The sequence below is a fragment of the Oreochromis niloticus genome, linkage group LG15 (assembly GCF_001858045.2).
Source record: "Oreochromis niloticus isolate F11D_XX linkage group LG15, O_niloticus_UMD_NMBU, whole genome shotgun sequence".
Lineage (NCBI taxonomy): Eukaryota > Metazoa > Chordata > Actinopteri > Cichliformes > Cichlidae > Oreochromis > Oreochromis niloticus.
In genome coordinates this window covers 20,880,201-20,900,140 of record NC_031980.2, presented here as the reverse complement: position 1 = coordinate 20,900,140, position 19,940 = coordinate 20,880,201, and the positions used below count along the sequence as shown (strand labels likewise).

Here is a 19,940-nt window from a genome sequence, read left to right as displayed (position 1 = left end):
GTTTAAGTTTTAAACCTCCATTGTTCTCTGAGAAAATGTATTAGCTGGTAGTTCCTAATCCTGAAGCAGCTGTGAAATATTTGGGTGGGACTCCTTAGCTTCAACAAAAAACAGCAGCTCTGGTTGTCATTAAGAGGGTCCTAAAGCATTTAATAATATATTGTTAAAACTAATAATAATCAAAAACAGTAGTACGGTAAATAAAAACCACTGTGGAGGTTTTAAGATGGTGCTAACCTCTTCATGGTCTTTGGGGAAAGGTTTTTCTCCAGGTCTCTCTCCAGGTCTTGTACTGATAGGGTGTAGGACTCTGGACAGTAGTCAGTCTCCTCGTCATATGCGTGGTCCAGCAGTGTTCGAGCCCATGTCCCCATATCGTAGGGTGGCATCATCCCACCAAGCTCCGATGGCAAGATCTCTGGGTGGATGAGCTGATGGAGGCTGTTTAGGTTGTTACCATGCATGAAGATCTGCAAAGGGAAAAGATGCACAGGGAAACAATTTAGACCAGAGGTCTCCAACTCCAGTCCTCCAGAGCTACTGTCCTGCAGCTTTGCATCCCTACTGTAACGCACCTGAATCAAATGGTTGAATTACCTCTTCAGCATGCCATCAAGTTTGGCAAAGGTCTAGTAACAAGCCATTCATTTGATTTAGCTGTTTTGGAACAAGGATGTTGATATTCTTGGAATTTTTCTCTCCACATTAAATTTCTTTTCTCTTCTTGAAACCATGAAAAAGATCACAAAGCCCAAAAAAGCTTGACTGTTAGTTTTCACCTATCATCCACATTGAACTGGGCCTCTGAGAGGCTCTCTGTGTGGTTATTTTTACTGTTAGACTGTCTGTGGTCCCAATTTGAAGGGTGCTTTTTTACCTGATTTTGCACCAGCTGAAAGACGGATTATAGACAAATCTCTTGGCTTACCCTCTTCCTTGTCTTGTCTTTAAGAAAGGGTCGGATGACGGTGTAGAGAGCGTGAATGTACCAGGGCTGGTTCACAAAGTGGATCCCTCCAAATCTGGCAGGAAAACTGTCCTGTAGGAAACACAAGAAAAAACAAAACAGATGAATATCTGGAGATCAGCAGAATACGGTATATCAGTACTGAGATATGCACTTATATAATATTCCTGCCAGTTTCCAAGTTCTAATAACCTCTTAATGTTCACCTAAGATTATGTTACTTTTTTGTTTTTGTGATATTATTTGTTTTGACGAACAGAACAGATAACTCTAGATGTCAAGCAGAAAGACTGAAAATAGCAGAAAAATATCACCAGTGAAAGATGTTTAACCAGAAGAGTTCATATGGTGACTAAAAACATATGCAAAACAATGCACACCAAACAATGGATACAAGATAAACTGTAAACTACATATTGCCGTGGAAACTTCTGCTGCAAATTCATTAATCACCATTATATTGTGCAGCCTTTTGTAAAAAGTGCCAGTCTCAATCAAAATGAGTTTTTCACCATTGTTTCAGTTCGAGTCAAAGAAAAATTACCTGAGTGAGTTTCCTGTCTCTTTTCATTAGATTAGTTTTGTAAATGGCCTCTAATCTCATAGTCAATAGGAAATGGTCTGCAGTAGCTGCAGGACAAGCCCAGAGGGAAATGAGGCCTTGTTCATACAGGTTAGTGTGTGTACACTGAGCCTAACTCAGTGATTCCTGGACACCATTATAATAATTATGCTCCAGTCCGTGTGTGTGAATCATCGTTTGGTCGTAGTCCAGCAGTATGGTGAAGACTGTACAGCAATCTGACATAACAGAGCTGGCTGATAAAAATGGCTTGGGGAAAATGTTTATATAAAACATGTTGGCAATGTGTGGGAGAGACAGTGACAGTGTCTGAGGTCAGCGCAGCTTTGTAAATCAGGATTTGACTGATATGAATCATCATGGCCCAAAGTCACTTCAAGTGATTTTGCTCTGATAGCAGTAATGTCAGCTCATACACTGTACAAAGCTGCGATCTAGAGCTTGATAAAATTTAAAGACATATAAGACTTTATTTACAACAAACCTAGCAGAACTGGTGGGTTAGTTCAGGATCAGTGAATGATTTATATTAATTGAGGCAACCTTCAGAATTTTCCTTTAGAGTAACAATCAGGCCAAAATTAACCTCTAAACAACAAAGTAATGGCCCAATCATCATTTACTGTAAATCTTCATTCCCTGCAAAGAGCAGCACCACCAACACACCCAATAATCCAAGACAAGAAATGTTTCATTGACTCCATTAGACTCCATTTATTACATTGTATATTTATATATGTCCAAATGCCCTGTGATAGACTGGCAGCCAGTCCATGGTATAGTCTGCATCTCAACCAGTGACAGCTGGGATAGCCCATAATTAGATACGAAGAAGAAGATGGATGGATGGTAAGTTTCATAATAAGATGCAGGATTCAGCATTTTGACAAACATACTCCCATAGTGATTTTTTCATAATATAAAAATAAAATGGTTGAAAATCTTTTCAAACACACACTCATCCTTTCTCTCCTGCTCATCCATAACAGGGTCATGGGGGTTGGAACCTATCCAAGCTACTATAGGGCAAGAGGCAGGGCTAACACACAGAGACAACCATTCACAGTTTTTATCTTTTTAATAAAAAGATAAAAACTGTGAAGTGTGAAAAGATTAAAAAAACAAACCAAAAAATAAACAAAAGAAAAGATGTATGTTGTCTCAACAAGTATAGTAAAAAAAAAAAAAGCAAGTAAACAAAGAAGAAATTGTAAATCCATTGTTTGAGGTGTACAGCACAACTTGGCCTGCTTCCAAGGTGGATGGAAGAGACAAAAATACAGTCAAAAAAGACTGTCAAAAACTAACGCAGCACTTCTGTCATGTTTGTTTGTTAGCACCACAGTGGCTCAGTGACTAGCACTGTTGCCTCACAGCAAGAGGGTCACGAGCTCCGTTCTGTGTGGAGTTTGCATGTTCTCCCTGTGTTTGCGTGACTTTCCTCTAGTAGCTCTGGTTTCCCCTGCCTTTGAAAAACATGCATTTTCAATCTTGCTTATATCAGTATAGGATACTCTTCCAGAAAAGATCCTCAATTTTAAGAGTTGCTAAATAAATAAATATTTTATTTACATATGATGAAGTTTATCTAAGTTATTGTTTTTCCACCATTTCCTGCTATTTAAATTTCCTTTTAACTTCTTTGTTGTTGAAAAATGTGGACAACACTAACAATGGTAGTCCTCTGTGTTCAATGTACTCATTCACACATTTTTAAAAAGCTATCATGGTCTGTAGATTTTGCTGTTTCCAGTCTTCAGTACTGACTTCTGATTAGGGAGCGTACTGTAACACTTGGTTTTATTACTGTTTTCAGTTTCATGAGGTTTGGTTGAGTTTGATTTCTGTTAATTTCCACTATTACTTTACTATAATGAGCTTTTTAATATTTTAGAATTCCATTTATATTACCACTCCAGCCTATCTATATTTGATCCTGTGTGTACCGGTTTATTATCCTAGCCTCTCCAGTATCCTCCTGTGTCTTGTTAAATCCTTATCTCCGTGTTCAGTGATCCCCTGTTGAGTTTCTTCCTGTTTTATTGTGATAGTTACCCATCGCTTATGTTTTGCTGTTAGTTTTACTTTTTTATTTTTCCAGTCTGATTGTTTTTGTTACCCAGCTAACATCCCCCTGTGTTTTGCATTCACCTCTGGAAACTCTAAAATATGACAAAAGCTGCACATTTAAATGATTTCATTTGTCTGTTTCTGTGTAGCCTTCAAATATTCAAACATTGTAAACAAGCATTAACTTAACATTGCACAAGAAATGCTGGTTAATGTTTCAGATGTTGTGTATTTGTTGCAAAAATATTCAACCTCATGTTCAGATGATAAGAAATAACAAAGAAATGTATTTTGTTCCAATGGAGGTCGGACAGCTCGTCTCTCAGCTGTCAGGCCCCTCTGTGCTTCTTTTTGATTCTGAACCTCTGGCCTGCCCTCTGCTCTGACAGACATTTTTTCACTTTGATAAAGGGACCTACTGCATTATACATGAAATAGTAAAAAATGGAATATGAGATGTAGGCCCTCTGCTGCGCTGGAGGACAGAAGGAGGAGATAAAGAAACAGGCGCTAAAGGATTGATCTGCCTTCGCAAAAGTGATGTCTGAAGGAAAAGAAAGAGGGAGGAGGTGTTCAAATACAGGTTGGGGACACTACAGTGAGAATAAAAGGAGCTCCAAAAGGGAAAGATGTAAGAAGATCTCGAGGACTGAGGATGGAGAACGAATTAAAGGCTTAAATTAATGGGAAGGTGTTTTTTTGGTGTTCAGCTTTTGTTTTCCTTTGATGAAATAGGTGAAAAGAATCACCAAGGAGATAGCAAGAGGTAATATGAATGGATGAAGAATAGCTGAAAAAAATCGATTTTCAACACTTGTAGACAGATTTTATATAATATTATTCATTGGACAAGTCTAACACAAGAGCTTACAGACGATTCGAGTCAGTATTCATCCAATCTAACTTCAATTCAGATGCTGAGGTTGATTTTTACATTTTTTTCCACTCAGCTGAGCAGACAAATCTCTCTACAAGCCATAAAGGGAAGGCTGGTGTATGTCATTATGCAGATTCTGACTATGACTACTGTATGACTTGTCTTTCCTGAAGCATCACCTGGTTTGTCCCCTTTTATAAATCCCAAAATAGAACAAAATCTGTATTTACCAGGGAACAAAAATCCACTGGATAATTCACAACTATTAAAAATCTTGCATGTGACTTATGAAATGCTATGGTAAAAACATTTTTCAACGAATATTACAGATTCCCACAAGGCCAAATATCCTAATATAATAAAAAATAATAACAAAACAGCTCATATCAAGTTGCTACATAGATCTCTTTGCCTACACGTGTTCATATGTGGGCATGTGGGTTTAGGTCGGTCATCATCTCAAAATAAGAGAAAACAGAAGTATGATTTTCTGTCTTTTGGTTTGAGTTTATAGATAAATGTGACTGTGTGTTTGCAGAGAGACAACTTTTATTTTCTTTTTGACCCGGCGTATGTGTTTGTCAGTAAAAGACTGCTGTGTGTGGGAAGGGCACGTTGACGAGTCGAGGATTAACATTTTAAAACAGAATAAATTAGTTCAACTATAAGCCTAAAGAAAAAAGAGAAATGCAATTGACTTATGACTTATCATACCTGGCCACTTATGTTCACTAATTATAGTAGGATAAATCCTCTCCTAAAGTAGAAAATAAACTCCCTGGTACGTGTGCGTGTGTGTGTGTGTGTGTCTAACCTACAGTTCTAATGCTGTTCTGATTTTTGTGTTTGGGCCACACAGCATGCATTTTAGAAGTGGATAGTGCTCTCCTAATGAGAGAATGTTAATACCCTTCTGCTCCACAGCAACTGTATCTGTTCTTGGGGAGATGGCAGGATGATCAGGCACTGGAAAATTGCGGTCTTTGCCTGGAGACTTTTATAAAATAGCAAAATTTGGTTTGTGAATTTAAAAGTGAAGAAATGATCCACTGTCTTTTAAACTACTGCTAAAATTATTAGGTTAAGCTATTTTTTCTATTCGTCATATTCATTTGTATGAATTTTGGCAGTACATCGAAGACCCTGTTACGTCAATGAAGTGTTTCACCAAAGGCAGCTGACTCACCGTGGGCTCTGCCTTTTTAATATGTGTTTATATAAACTTGGATGATTGGGTAATACTTCAGAAACAACCACCAAACGAGAGAAAACAGTAGTAATAGAACTCAGAAACTCATGCCAGGAGGTAGATTTTGTAAAGTCTGAAAACAGTTTGATTCCCTCTCAGACCACGTGAATTGCAGTTTACTAAATGGTTATTTTCTTGGATTGTTTGGCCTACCCCACATTTAAGTGGAACCTTTTTTTCACCTAGAATTTTTGCCATGACATGGTCTTAAATATCCAAACTAATTGCCAAATACATAGGCTGTGCAGTCAGTAAATCCAAGCTGCCAAATTCCAGAAACCAGACAGTCAAAACCACTTCTGCATTTACTTTGGTGTTTGGCTCCTGGGAGGCTAAATTCGATTCTAAGCAAATGAGCGAGTGAGGGGATTTATTTTTGGACTCCTGCTCCAGGTCACTGCTGTGTGTGTTCAGTTACTGCAAAAGGTTGACAAGAATTAAAGGTGACAGAAGATGGAGACAGGTCCAAGCGAACATGTGGAAATTATTTATTTATTTCAATTTATTAAGGCTGAATTTGTACATTTAGATGTTGCTTCATCTCTCTCCTCCCCCTCTCCTGAGAGCCTGTAGCTTCACCGACGAGGATAAACACATTAGAAATGATTTTCTCTTCAAAGCTTGGTTCGCCATAGAAAGCAGCACCAACCTCCTGCTTAGTGACACAGGCAATCCAACAGATTTCCGTCTAAATCTAACCTGGGGCCACAACCTGCAAAATGCAGCACAAAAGCTGCCAATCTTGTTGGTGATGGTCGCTTTTTTTGTCTACAGTAATTACAGTAATCACTGGAAATTAGTCTTCTTAAAATGAGACTATACTAAAAGGAAAAACCACTTAATTTTTCCCTCCCACTGTGACTTTGAGCTAAAAGAGCCGGCGTGTTTGGTATGTGTTAAAACCCAGCACATTCTGCCATGGTGATGCTTAGCTGCTCCACCCAGGGAAATAAAACACTGCGTATCAATCACAAGATTTTATTTGGAGCTCATATTTAGTGAACAGTTTGAATACTTATGCAGGCATTTAGCAGTGGATTTGCCTTGGTCGGTTAGCTGAGCATTTCATTACATCTTTATAATAGAGATATTATAAGTTATAACTTTTAAATATTCCTTTTAAATCAGCAATTAAGCAATAGATTTAAATGGCAGTATTAGATTTTCATGAAAGCTCTGACAATACTAAATAAGCACTGACATTTATAAGGTCAAAATTAATATTAGACTATTTGGATGATTTAACAATAACAAAACATTACAGAATTTCCCAGAGGAACCCACCTGAGGGATTAATAAAGTTTTATCTATCTATCTACATTAAAGGAAATAAGTTTGACAAGCCAAGAAATGTGTTCGATAGTCATTAAGAATATTATTTATGACAAAAAAAACAAAAATCTGCAATTTTAGTTGTTATTGGAATAAAACCTTACCTTCCTGTAAACTGATGGGAATGAGTGAGGAAAACAAACCAATGTTTGGATGCACAGAAATGGAAAAAAAAAAATCTGTCAAGTGGGACGAAAAGTAATCAGGCGTTTTACGTCGTAACCATGACAGCCTCTTTTGTCCCACGTGACTTAAATGCAGCATCAGCATAGGTTCTCCAGTGTTTCTGGACTTCTGGTATCATAAAACACGAACTGATAGGCTGACACGAACGCTGTGGGTCACCCACCGTGTCTGTTCAGAGGCGCACAGACACACAGCAGTAATGACGTGATTTACCCTTAATGGTTGGAGCAAAGAACAGATGAAGTCAGCCAATCATCAGCAGCCACAGCTGCTTCTTTTGTGAAACGTCTGTTCAGCAAGATTATAAGCTGCACTGTGGTGACTGAAGCAGTGAGTCTTCCTTAAGGAGACCAAATGTATCTTTTAATAGACAGAAAACCAGAAAATATTCAGGGTTTCCAATTTAGTGCATTTGGATGTCATTACTGGAGTAAATATGGACAAATATTTAAAAATCAATATGGGCTGCAAAGGACATGCTAATCTTTCAGTTCACATTCTATTAAATTCATTTAATTTTCAGTCTTACTTTCCTCAAGTTTCTTAACACATTATTATTCTGAGTGTCAACACATGTTAATTAACATGCTGTAAGGATGCTGCTAATGTGAGAGATTCAGCCAAAAGGCTAATTTTCATCTGTTGTACCTGCACATAAATCTTATATTAAAAGATGCTAACAGCACACACAAAAGCAGACACAGCAACATATGGTGTCCTCATTAACCTTATGAGACAAATTTTCTTTGACATCATGTAAATATTCTGTTGCCTGCTGGTTTGACATTTAATTTCAGGCATAGCCCATACGTTTTGTAAAGGAAGATAAAAAATATCCATATCTACCACATAATGTAATATAAAGAAAACACATTTAGTTTGATCTATGTACCTGTACACATTTTCCAAGTCTTTTAAAGAAAGAAAGGGGGAGGAGCTAAAACATCAGTATATCAAACCATGGATGAACTGAGGGGCTGCATGAAAGACCAGAAGATAATATTTTTATCCATGAAATGCAAAGCTACGTAAGTACAGGTCAAAAATGAAAATATATAGATGAAATGTGGATCATAGATCCCCTTTACTTCCTCACATTTTGGCATTTGTCACGATCGCTGCTCTTTTCTCCCTTTTTTGGTAATTTTAATTTTTTTGCTTTAGGTGTTCTTGTTTGTTTTTCCATGTTTTTCATTTATTATTTAGGTGGGATTTCCATGTATTCAATAGCATTATGTGACTTCAGTTCTTGTAATATTTGAATATTGAAAGTTAACTTCTATCTCTCTGTTTTCCTGTTTCACTTATTGTCACTCACTTCCTGTTTTATTTGTCTCTTGCATTTACTTTTACTTTGTCTCTTTGTCTAGATTAAGTTCAACTGTGTCTTGTTTCCCTCCTGTTTCCACTTACCTGCTAACCCTGATGTGCATAAATAACTGAGTGCTTCTCCTTACTCTGTCTGTTACTCACCTCAGTCTTCTCATTGTTTGTTCCTCAATGTGTTTGTTTTTGTGTTTGCTTTTGAACTTTTGACATCCCGACCTTTAGCCACAATAAACTTCTTCGTGTGTGTTAATTTAGTCTGCTTCACTTATCAGCATTTGGGTCTCTCTATCACTCTTGAATACACGACTGTAGCATGTCATGAAATGATACCCAAATAGGAGAAATCAGAGCATTGGTTAGGGCTATTTGCTTCAGTGAATGAATGCACATTTACTATTAATATGACAGCAGATTGAGTTAAAATGAACTGCAGTGTGTTTAATGTGATTATGGGACATGCCAGTGTGCCACAGAGTGTAACATTGTAGCTCACTGATCTGCTTAATGGTTTCTGGATATAACTGAGGTTCTGTGACACTGCTATTTAAGATATATTGCATAATAAATGTTACAAGGATAATATGATTGCTCTTGGTCTTTTCAATGAATTTGTAGACACTATAGTGAAGAATGTTAATATAAAACAACCTATAACAACAAAAAGCCAAAGTACCTTGCAGAACTACTCTTAAACCACATTCTGAATGTGAGTGTTCTTCACATGCTCTAACTAGTATTTCACTCATCAATCACTGAATTTGAAATTTAATGACAGCAAAGGCAATTTACTAAACCAAACAAAACCTGCAGGAAAAACAAAAGCTGCAGGGCTCTGATATTCAAAGGAGACCCAAGAAAGATAAAACAGTAAGAGTTGGTACACAGTATTTTCCACATATTTTCTACCCTTGCTGCTTTAAATCCTTTTCAAGATATTGTCATTTGGCGTGTTTGACTTTGGGTCTTACTCAAAACAAAAGCAAAGCACTACCTGCAGTTTAAACCTTGCAGCGTTTACAGAGAAACACTTCAGAGTGCTACCCAGCATGACTGAAAGGAGTTTATCGGTAAAGGTATTATGTAACTGTCAGGGCAGGTGAATATTTAATGACTATAGTGATGTACCTTTCAAAAATAGTTGGATCAAGAGACAAACTGGAGTTTGAAAAGAAGCTGTGCTCTGAGATTTATTCAAATTTACATTACTGGGTGATCTAAAGAAAACACTGCATGTTTAGACAAAATGCAAGTCTTTTCCCTTAGATATATTAGTCCACTTATTTATCATACAGCTCTTTCTTCTGAACCTTTCACCAGATATATTAACCAGGATATAAAAAGTAAAAGAGTAAAATGTTCTTGACACAGATACTCTGAAAGTTACCAGTGATACAGGCTGCAAAGAGAACCTTTTAAAATGTTAACCACTGGTTCATTGTCATAAAGTACTATAATTGTTTCAGGATTGCTAAGAGCTCCACAGTGGGCAGGCAGCTCTGATTGGATATAATTATGGTTGGACTGTAGCCCAGCAGGTTGGCAAAGTGTTGAATGTGGAAAAACTAAAACATGAAGTGGTGAGAAAGTCTTTTGAGTGGAAATGATGTGGGTATAAAACACAATCTGGACCAAATGTGCAAGAAAAGGGAGTCATAGCTAAGGAGTCTCTTTTTTTAGTTTCATGTTGGCAGAACGATCCAAACAATATCTTTGTTTTTTTATTTTTTTATTAATATAACTGAATAAAACCAATCTAGCTCTATTTTCTGATAACATAAGTAACAATTTGATTCAGTTTCAGGTAAGAAGAAGTAAAAGAAGAGTTTCTCTCACAACAGCTTTCACACAGCAACAGTAAAAAGAGACAGTCAGATCTTTGGTGGGTAAACCATGTATTTTATGTCTGAACCTGCTGAACCTGTAAGATCAGGTCACACAGAGCTACTGTAAGTCACAGCCTGCTCATTTATTATTTAGTTTATCAAACGGGAGCTGTGACAGCAGCTCGAGACATGATGGAGCCAGACAATGGGAAGCAGATCCACAACATCCCCGAGCTTGCTTTTATCATTAACCCATTCAGACCTGAAGATTTTTCACTTGCTTGTCCTGAAGATAGACAAGCAAGTGAAAGTAGTAAACTTATTGCAGAAATTCAGCTTGCAAAAAAACATGAAAATCATCTCTGACACATTGAGTTGAAGCAGACTGGATTTAATTTTCCTTTTGAAGGTCTGGAACTGAATTTGCTCTTTGGTCCCTTGAATTCAGAGGACAAGCAATCCTTACTAAGTTGTTATAAGTTGGTACCTTCAAGTGTATATTTACTCCCCTTATCTCAGTCTCAAAGCGTATAAATATTTATTCTTCTTATTCGTACTCTTCCTATATTTATTGTTGTTCTTTTGCACTGTATGGAACTGGAGCCTCGTCGTCTCGTCTCTCTATATACTGAACTGTATAAAGCAGAGATGACAATAAAGTTTACTTTGAATTTGACTATAGTGTACATGGTAAAATTGGACTCCAAGGCTGGATACAGCAATATTAGTCCATTATTCATAGGCAGAGGTGATAGTTTTGACTTATGAGGGATGAATATAATCCACCTCGGGCCTTTCAGTTAGTCCTGAAGGAGAAGTGCCAACAGATGGAGAAGCCAAGGATTAAACAATTGTGAAGCCTGAGGTCTTTGACACTTGTGTTTTGTTTGTTGCCTGTCATTTGTGTTTTATTTTCTCTCTTAAACGCCAACTGTTCATTGAAGATCTCTGTAAAAAGGGAGTTTTTCCTCCTCACGATCACTAAGTGCTGCTCGTAGATGATCAATGGATTTGTGAGGTTCAATTTCTAATTTTGTAGAGTTTTAATCTTATAATCCATATCACCTTGAGATGAAAAAAAATAAACTGGTGCTATACAAATACCACAAATACATCTCAAATGCATGTACTGTTCACAAAAGTATTTTATCTTCTTCTTTTGGCTGCTCCCTTTAAGTATTGCTACAGCAGATCATCTGTCTCAATCCCACCCTCATCCAGGCATCTGGTTCTGTCACACCAGCCCTCTGCACGCCTTACTTCACTACATCCATGAATCTTTTCTTGCTGCTGGGCAGCTCCATCGTTAACACCCCTTGTCCAGTATATCCACTATTCTTCCTCTGCACAGGCCAAACCAGCTCAGCTCTGTCTCTCTCTCTGTGTCTCTATACTGCTCAACCTGAGCTGTCCCTCTGATATACTCATTCCTAATCCTGTGTCTTTTGGTTGTCCTGTCTATTTGTCAGTGCCACTGTCTCCAAACCATACATCACAGCAGGTCGTACCATCTTGTAAGCCCATACTTTCACACTTGCTGCTATCCTTCAGTCACAAATCACTGCTTACAACCTCACCTCCCTGCCTCCATTCTCTTCCTCGCTTGTCTTGTGTCTTTTGTTTTGTAGGGTTGACCTTAGGTATTTAAAATCACTCACCTTCATTATTCTACTCCTTGCACATTCACTTTTACACATCTCTTTCACATTCACACACACGTATTCTGTCTTGCTTCTACTGACTTGTCATTCACATTATCTCCAGAGGATACCTCCACCTCTCCAGGCTGTCTTCCACCTCTTCCTACTCTAACAGCAGATCACAATGTCATCTGTGAACATCAGTCCACAGAGACTCCTGCCTGGCCTCATCTGTCAGCCTGTCCATCACAACTGTAAAGAAGAAGGGGCTCAGAGGTGATCCCTGAAGTAATCCCACCCCAACTTTGAACCCATCTGTTACTCCTACAGCACACCTCACCACTGTCATGCTATTCCCTGCAGCAGTGGATAACATGTCCTGCAGCAGCCTCACAAACTTCTCTACAACTCATGACTTCCTCATAAAATACCACAGTTTATCTCTTGACATCTATCTTTTCATTTATAATAAAAAAACACCGAAAGCTCTGTTCATACCGCTATAAACACATTTTGTTTCCTAATCATTGTAATCATTAAGGGGGTTGTTGTTGACTTCTATATAATGTCTTTGCAAACAATCCTTTCTTAGAATATTCCTCTCGGCGTACTTGCATCCCAGTATTTCCAGAAACACATCCGTAACATCCAAGAGTTTTGTCGGTGAGTTTGAGTCTGTCAGCACTCCACTAGCAAGCAGCAGACGTAACCAAATCTGACGTGTGTCGTCCAGCACACTGTGATTCTGAGTTGTGGTCATACTTTCGCTCTGTCTCGCTCCGTCATGCTTTTTCAGTCTTTCTACAACAGATCAGGTTGATGAGCACTCTCTATTCTCTGCTCTGCTTCTGTCACTTCCCATCTGAACTGGGATGAGTAAACGTGTCCTCCAGTAAAAGTGAGTTTCTGAGAGAAAAAAGACAACATCCATTTGAGTGTTTTTTTCTTTTCTTTCTCAGGGTTTCAAAGTGTAGCCTGGAGTTACAACATTGTTTGCTGCTGGCCTGTTCTTTATCAAAGTCGTCTGAGTGAAGTTAATGCTGAACCTAAAAAAAGGAGGGGGAAACGAAGGGTGGATCTTCCTGTAAGTGACAGAAAATGCTCTGTTTCCTGTCACCGTTCTGGGACAGGAGTGTACAGCATTGCCACTTCGATGATCCCTGAAGGCTGAATTTTTTTAGCCATGTTCAAAAACAAACCAGCTCCTCCAATAAAATAACCCTTGTACTTCACTTTTCTAAAGAATAAACGCAGCATTGGTTCAACCTTGGCCTCCACTTCCATCTTTTATTTCCCTGGAGCCTTTTATCCAATCAAGGACTCAAGAGTCATCCTCCTCCTGCTGTTGCTCTATATCCACTCAGTACATTTTCATCTGTCTTTTTTCCAAAACCTTTTAAACAATCAGACCTATTTGCTTTTTCTCTGTAATGATGCTCAAATTGTTTATTCTATTTGTTCCTTTCTGGGATCATATTGTTTATATTAAACCCCTCTCCAGTTTTGATATCTACCTTAAAAGCAAATATTACCCATAATATTAGATATATGGTTTTTTTTTCACCAGTTTGTAGTGCTATTTATCCATGTACATTTTTTTGGTATAAGTTTTCAAAGAGGACAGATATTGCCAAATTTGAGAAACTCACCAGAACAGTCCTGATGGATAAACAGCACTTAAAACAGCCAGCATTTAGTTCAAGCATCCCCTTTAATTGTTTTTTGTCATGCATGATGTGCTCTTTTTTTAAGCCTTCTTAGCTACTTTTATTTTTAGCACATTCAAGCTATCATGGTTAAAACGTATGATCGAAAACACTCTCTGGCATAACACAGTATGATTGCAATAAAAAAGTTAGTTACTGATTTATTTCATTTTCATGCAACAGTTAAATGGTCCAGGTGTTATTTGCTTTCCAATTGGCCTGGCTTACTGGAAAATCTAACACCCACTAACTGAAAAAAAAAGCAGAAATATAAACGCTGTTGTCTATTGTATATTAAATAACTTTGCAGAGTAATTGCATTGTGCTGTTTTGCTGAAATCTTGTGAAGCTTTAAGGTGCAGTAGGCCGAGTGCTTTTAAGAGATTGCTGAAAAAACGCACAGCTGATTCCTGCTGAGAACAGATTCTCAATAACCAATCTTATTAATACCCTTAAATTTCTGGGTGGGCTTCTATCACAGACTTTATGTTATAATGGTTGGGTCAGATTGTCAGTTACTTAGTAAAAATCGCATGGAGATTAGAAGCATGATCCAATAGATTAACATGCAAACAACATGTAATCATACCACCAGATGGATGGGCTGCACCTTACACTAAAATACTATTTTTTTTCTTTCTCTGCAAATAAAACGTAGCTTACAGTTCAAATCAAGTCATTTACACAAATATATAGAACTATAAATAGCCATATGCATATGCCAGATGCCTTCATTATAAGCACTCCATCACAAGCAAAGTATCCTTAACCTTCCACTTATAAAATAATTACAAATCTTTTATCTAAGTTGATTATACCTATTTAGCTTTTATAGTCTGATTACATAATCCTAATTACATGTAGTCCATTACTTGCAAATCCTGGATTTCACCTACAGCATTATGAATGTAAAGCATGTGAGCAAGTGGGATGAGATTCATGGCAAAATTTCCACCTGCAGCTAAGCTGGCTCACATGTAGAGTAAGAAATCATCTTTTGAAGTTCATATCTTTTTCCTCTCAGCCTGCGCAGGTGCAACACGCACCCGTGTTTTATTTGAAGCCTCTCTCAGCGTGACGATTCAGTGTTCATCAGTCTAACCTTGGTTTGCACTTAATTACAATGAATCAAATCAATGCACATAGAGCAAATTGCAAGTAAAAGGCTGTTAATGCACATCTTCAAGAAGAGCAGCAATTTATGCCAAAATATGGCACCTACATATATATATGAATCATTCCTAATTATAAAGATTCTTCAGTTTATGTAAAAAGACCAGAGGGTTGAAAAATATAATGAGGCAATGAACACTTACATAGTATCCCAGGTATCTAAAGTAACCTTATAGCTCATTTCCTGCACAAAACTGAGACTGAGAGGAAAGGTTACACCAATTAAACTCTCAGCAGGATATACTGCCAACTCCACTCAGGAGCTCTGAGAGAGAAATTAAGTTTTTCCCCAACAGAGAGATCAGAAATGTATTTAAATCTCTATATATTTTAATTCCGCCTCCTGTGAATTTCCTCTGCCTTATCAGGTCTTTGCTAAATTGACAGGTTAATGAACCTGAACATTCAAATCCATCCTTCACTGCGGTGCTTTAGTCTATGTTATACGATAATAAAGGAGGTTTTTTTCTTTATTGGCTGGAGTTCACAAACGAACGAGCAAATGGTAAGCTCTTTTTTAAAAATCTGCTAGAGGACTTCTTAGCACTGCCAGGTTTCTGCCCCTAGTCTCTCTCTCTCTCTCACTCGCTGTTTGTGTGTGTGTTCGGTGGAGTTGACCTGAGTGTCCAGATTGTGGGCTGAAGCTCAACAGATCTTGTCTTCCTGCCAAACAGACGGAGGGCAGGGGAGAGTGAGACGTAGCAGCAGAGGGCTGATTTTGCCTATCCTTCCTGGTTCATCACTGCGTCATGCAAAAAGACAAACTGTTAATCTTCATTGAGTCCCTGGATATTAGGGGTGCAACCCAAAGCTGCTATCTGCATTTGCATTTATTCATAAAAAAAATCAATAAAACACAGTTCAAATCCATATTCAGAAGCTTACAAGAAGTCAAACTGGAAGAAAAACTGCATTTTTGTTGTTGTATTTGTTTTTGTGAATGCCAACATTGTATATGTTTTCTTCGAGTTTTAGTTGACATAAAAAAATATGTTGAATCATATGTATAGAAATAAAACAAAAAAAAGGTAATGGTTGCGCAATATCAAATTCCCTGAGCAAAGTGACTGATTTCTATGTCTGAAGGCAATAGGCCTGTGCTTGTTTCCAGGATGTGCCATTTTTCCATTCTGCCATTCTTCAGTTCTCTGAACACAGCAGGCATGGAGCTACAAAGTCAGCATGACCCACACACCCACAATAGCCACAATGGCTCCAGTTTTCAATGTGAGTCATTTCTGATAACAAACTGTAATCCAGATCTCCAGATTTGATCTGACCCTCAGATCCTTGTCTGTCCAAAACGAGCTGTCTTGGCTGTACCAAAGCCTGGTATTAGATTAGATTATTGTAACTGTGAATCATGCAAAACTGCCTGAGAACAGGCCAGGAATACAAATACGAATGTAAATTAGCAGTTAAAGAAAATCAAACTTCTAAGAAATGTAGCCTTGGTATTAGTGGCATAAGTATAAGTATAAGTTAGTCATTTTAGAAACATGTGGTCTTAATGTTGATATTCCGTGACTTGCATGAAAACAAACACAAAAGTATAAGTGGCAAATTGGACCTGTCATCATCCTGATCCAAATAATATATCGCGAATATGTGGCTAAAAGAAAACTCTAACCTCATTGCCTTTCTTGCCTGGAGTCTGTAAAACAAATATGATGCTTCTGTACTGAAAATCAAATTAACATTTTTTCATGTGCAAAGATGAAACAAGTTCTGGTTTTCTATGTTTTTGCCCCAGAAGCTCTTAGTGTTGTTTTTGACTCCTTAACTGCCATTTTGGTGTGACATGGGATTAGTCGGTTTTGCTAAAAGACGAAGAGGCGTTGTGACTTTTCTATCATTTCAATGTCTGACCTTCATCCATAAAAATTAAATATACTGTATAGAGCTTCCATAGAAAAAGTAATCTATGGAACCTCTATAAAAAGTATGTTGGACTACACAAGATTTCAAATTTACCAGTTAACACACGGCAGCTAAATACAATAACATCTTGGCCGTGCAGACTAACAAGCTTCTGAAATGTATCCAACTATTACTTTAACTAGTCACATGTTCGGCGCTGACGTGTGAAGCATTCAGTGCTTTGGAGATTTCACAGTAAAATAGGCACTTAAATCATTCTTTTCAAGTGTATGAACAAAGGGACCAATGCTGCTGCAGATTCAATTTCAAAGACTGAATGTGATCTAGAATATTGGTGGAAAATACCAGCTATTGGCAGATTCTCTTCAAATTATCAAAAGCTTATAGGAGCCAAACTCAGTGTAGCTTATTTTATTGAAGTGGGAGAGCATTTGGTCACATAGCTGCTGTCTTCATCCATCTGCATTTCAGAGATAACGGGCAGAAAGGACAGTCTCAATCAATACAGCTTTATTTACAAAGGAAAACCTGGTCAAGAGCTTCTTTGTTCATTAAAAACTGTCTCAATTTCCTTCTTGCAGACTGAAACAACAGGATAGTGACATTTGCAAGGGATGGTGATTGTTGGCAAACTGCCTATCAAGTATCTGATTCCTAATATAATGCAAAACAAAAAAATTCTTTGATTCCATTTCAAGTTAACCAGGTTTTCCACATTATAAATGGAAAATGAATTTAAACTGGATGTCCCGATTACACTGCTTTAGATAAAAAAAGATAAATTACAGGCTGCCTCGTAACCTTTTTATCACACTTCATGACGATGGAGAAAAGCAGGAGGATTATAAATCAGTAGAGTGGAATTAATGTCGTGAGATAGACTTCTTCCCATTCATAATAAAGTGATATTTTACAGACGATTACCTCTAATGAAGAAACAAAGTGTTTTCATACATTTTAAGCCGCTTCACAAAAGATACAGTAGGTCAACATTAATCTCGGGAATTTTCTGCAGCCAGTGTTGGCACAATTTTCAGGAGACCCAGTTATTCTGCAGAGCTCTATATGTTACATAACAATGCTAATGCGCTAAATCCACAGAGAGCTTGCTTACTGGAACGGTACTCTACTGTATATGTTAATGAGGTCTAAATATCTGCAGATATGCAGGCTCTAGGGATGAAAGTGTGTCACTATTGCATATTTTGCCAAAAACAAACATGGTTAAAGATATACACGTACTTTTACAAGCTGAAATAATTTACTGAAAAAGTTTTTGTTTGCTCATATTTGACTAGGTCTGTTCTCCATTTACCAGAACCAGTCAAGCCAGATTTACTGATTCTGGTTCGGTCAAAGGTTTCTTTGTTGTTCAAAGGGAGTTTTTGCTGCCTAGTGTCACCATGTGTTTAGCCCACAGAGGTGACTGATGGGTTTGTCTCTAATGCAACAGCTAAACTAGGAAAGCCAGTGTTTGGACACATTGTCATAACCAAAATTGGTGCGACTGTGTAAAATTAACTTGAGGTCTTGTTGCCTTTGAAATGATTGCTTTGAAGATGGGGATCATATCTGCAACCAATCACAGTCAGCTGAAGTTACTGTAAACTATTATTAAACTATTTTAATTTAGAATTCAGCCACAATCTCGTAACTTGAAACAAAAATTTAAATTCCTCCACAAATAGAGGAGGAGGAGAATTTAACTGCAAATTGATGCTTATGTATGAATATAACAAGAATACAATGCATTTGCAATTAGTTCAGTTTAGTCCCGTTGCATATGTCACCAACTTCTTGGACTGATTACAACACTGATTGTTGGTAGTCTGTCGACATTTACACATTAGATGGCAGGTATTTGCAAACCTTCATCAATCTGTCTGAGATTTATTTGAGGTCAGTCCAAGTCAGATCACGAAAGTCCATTTTCTTTTAAACTGGGCTGCATCTTCAGGCTCTGTGTGCTGACATAAAAAGGGGGAATTTCACAGGTCATATGACTTTTCATACACATAAAATGAGACCCTATGAGTGTGTCATCCAATCAGAGACACATTCAGATGTCAGGGATCAAATAGTAACAAAAATCTTTAAAGAACAGAGGAATAAAACAAAAAATGCCACACTGCTGCAAATATGACAAGAGATTTATTCTCCAGAAAGTCATTAATCTTGGGATTTTAAGCATAGAGTGGTCAAAAAAATGATTGAGTGTGCTCTCAGTGCTGCTGGTTATTTCTAAGATAAAGGCTCGACATTCAATTCTTGGTGTGTGTTGTAGTAGCTACAATTCCAGCAGCGTAAAAGAGATTTAGCAGCAGAATCAAGGTTGACAACATTTATACATTTTCTGCAAATGAATAAATAAACACTCCAGTGACAATAGGCTGCTGTGACATCTGGGCTTCATTTGTAATGTTAGTAAGGTACGGCTTAACAAGTTGCACATATAAAACACATTATGTAATTTACATGCTGTAAATGAAAAAATCTGTGAAAACGTGTCATTTGCCCTCAATTTCAAACTGAAGATAACCGGCTCCCGACCAGGTGATGTGTTCAGCATAAATTACCATAGTGATTTAGCCTGGAAAAAAAGAGAGCCACACTCATGACACAGAAAACTCTGAATTTAGGTTCAAGCCATTTACACATAAATTCATTGTACACCTTTCTGGTGACCTATGCAAACACCAGCTACTTACTGTAGATAGCCAAATTTGAAAAAAATAAATAAAAAAATCAGTGCAATCCCAAGACAACCACCAATTTTTCCAACTGCCAAGAAGGTTGCTGTCCTATTTTTTCTCTAGTGTGACTGAGCCATAACATTGTCAGGTCTCGACCCGAAGTACCCTGAAAAGACTTGGCACTACTGAAATCCCACATTCCCACATTCACATGTTGTAGCTGTCTGATGTTTCTTGTGGGAAAATGTTGAAAATATGCAGAACAGATGGTAATGTGGGCTGCTTTTGTTTGTTTTTGTATAGTCCTTGCCATTAACAAGACAGACATCATAACAGACAAAGGACATCTTTGTAATGGAGTGAAACAGAAAAAAAAAAGTCCAATGAAGTCCAATGAAGGCACGGCCTGTTTTCTCATTCTTTCTTTTTTT

At 37.6% G+C, this 19,940-nt stretch overlaps 1 protein-coding gene across 2 annotated transcripts in view; it reads right to left on the bottom strand.

Moving 5' to 3' along the window:
* Nucleotides 1–19,940, bottom strand: part of clvs2 (clavesin 2) — a 47,542-nt gene that overhangs the window by 11,438 nt on the left and 16,164 nt on the right. For both annotated transcript variants that reach the window (XM_003458334.5, XM_005463306.4), the window contains 2 exons: nt 929–1,039; nt 238–470 (listed from right to left, as the gene is read on the bottom strand). In XM_003458334.5, coding sequence (XP_003458382.1) covers nt 238–470; nt 929–1,039 — 344 coding nt within the window. The remainder of the gene's footprint in view (nt 1–237; nt 471–928; nt 1,040–19,940) is intronic.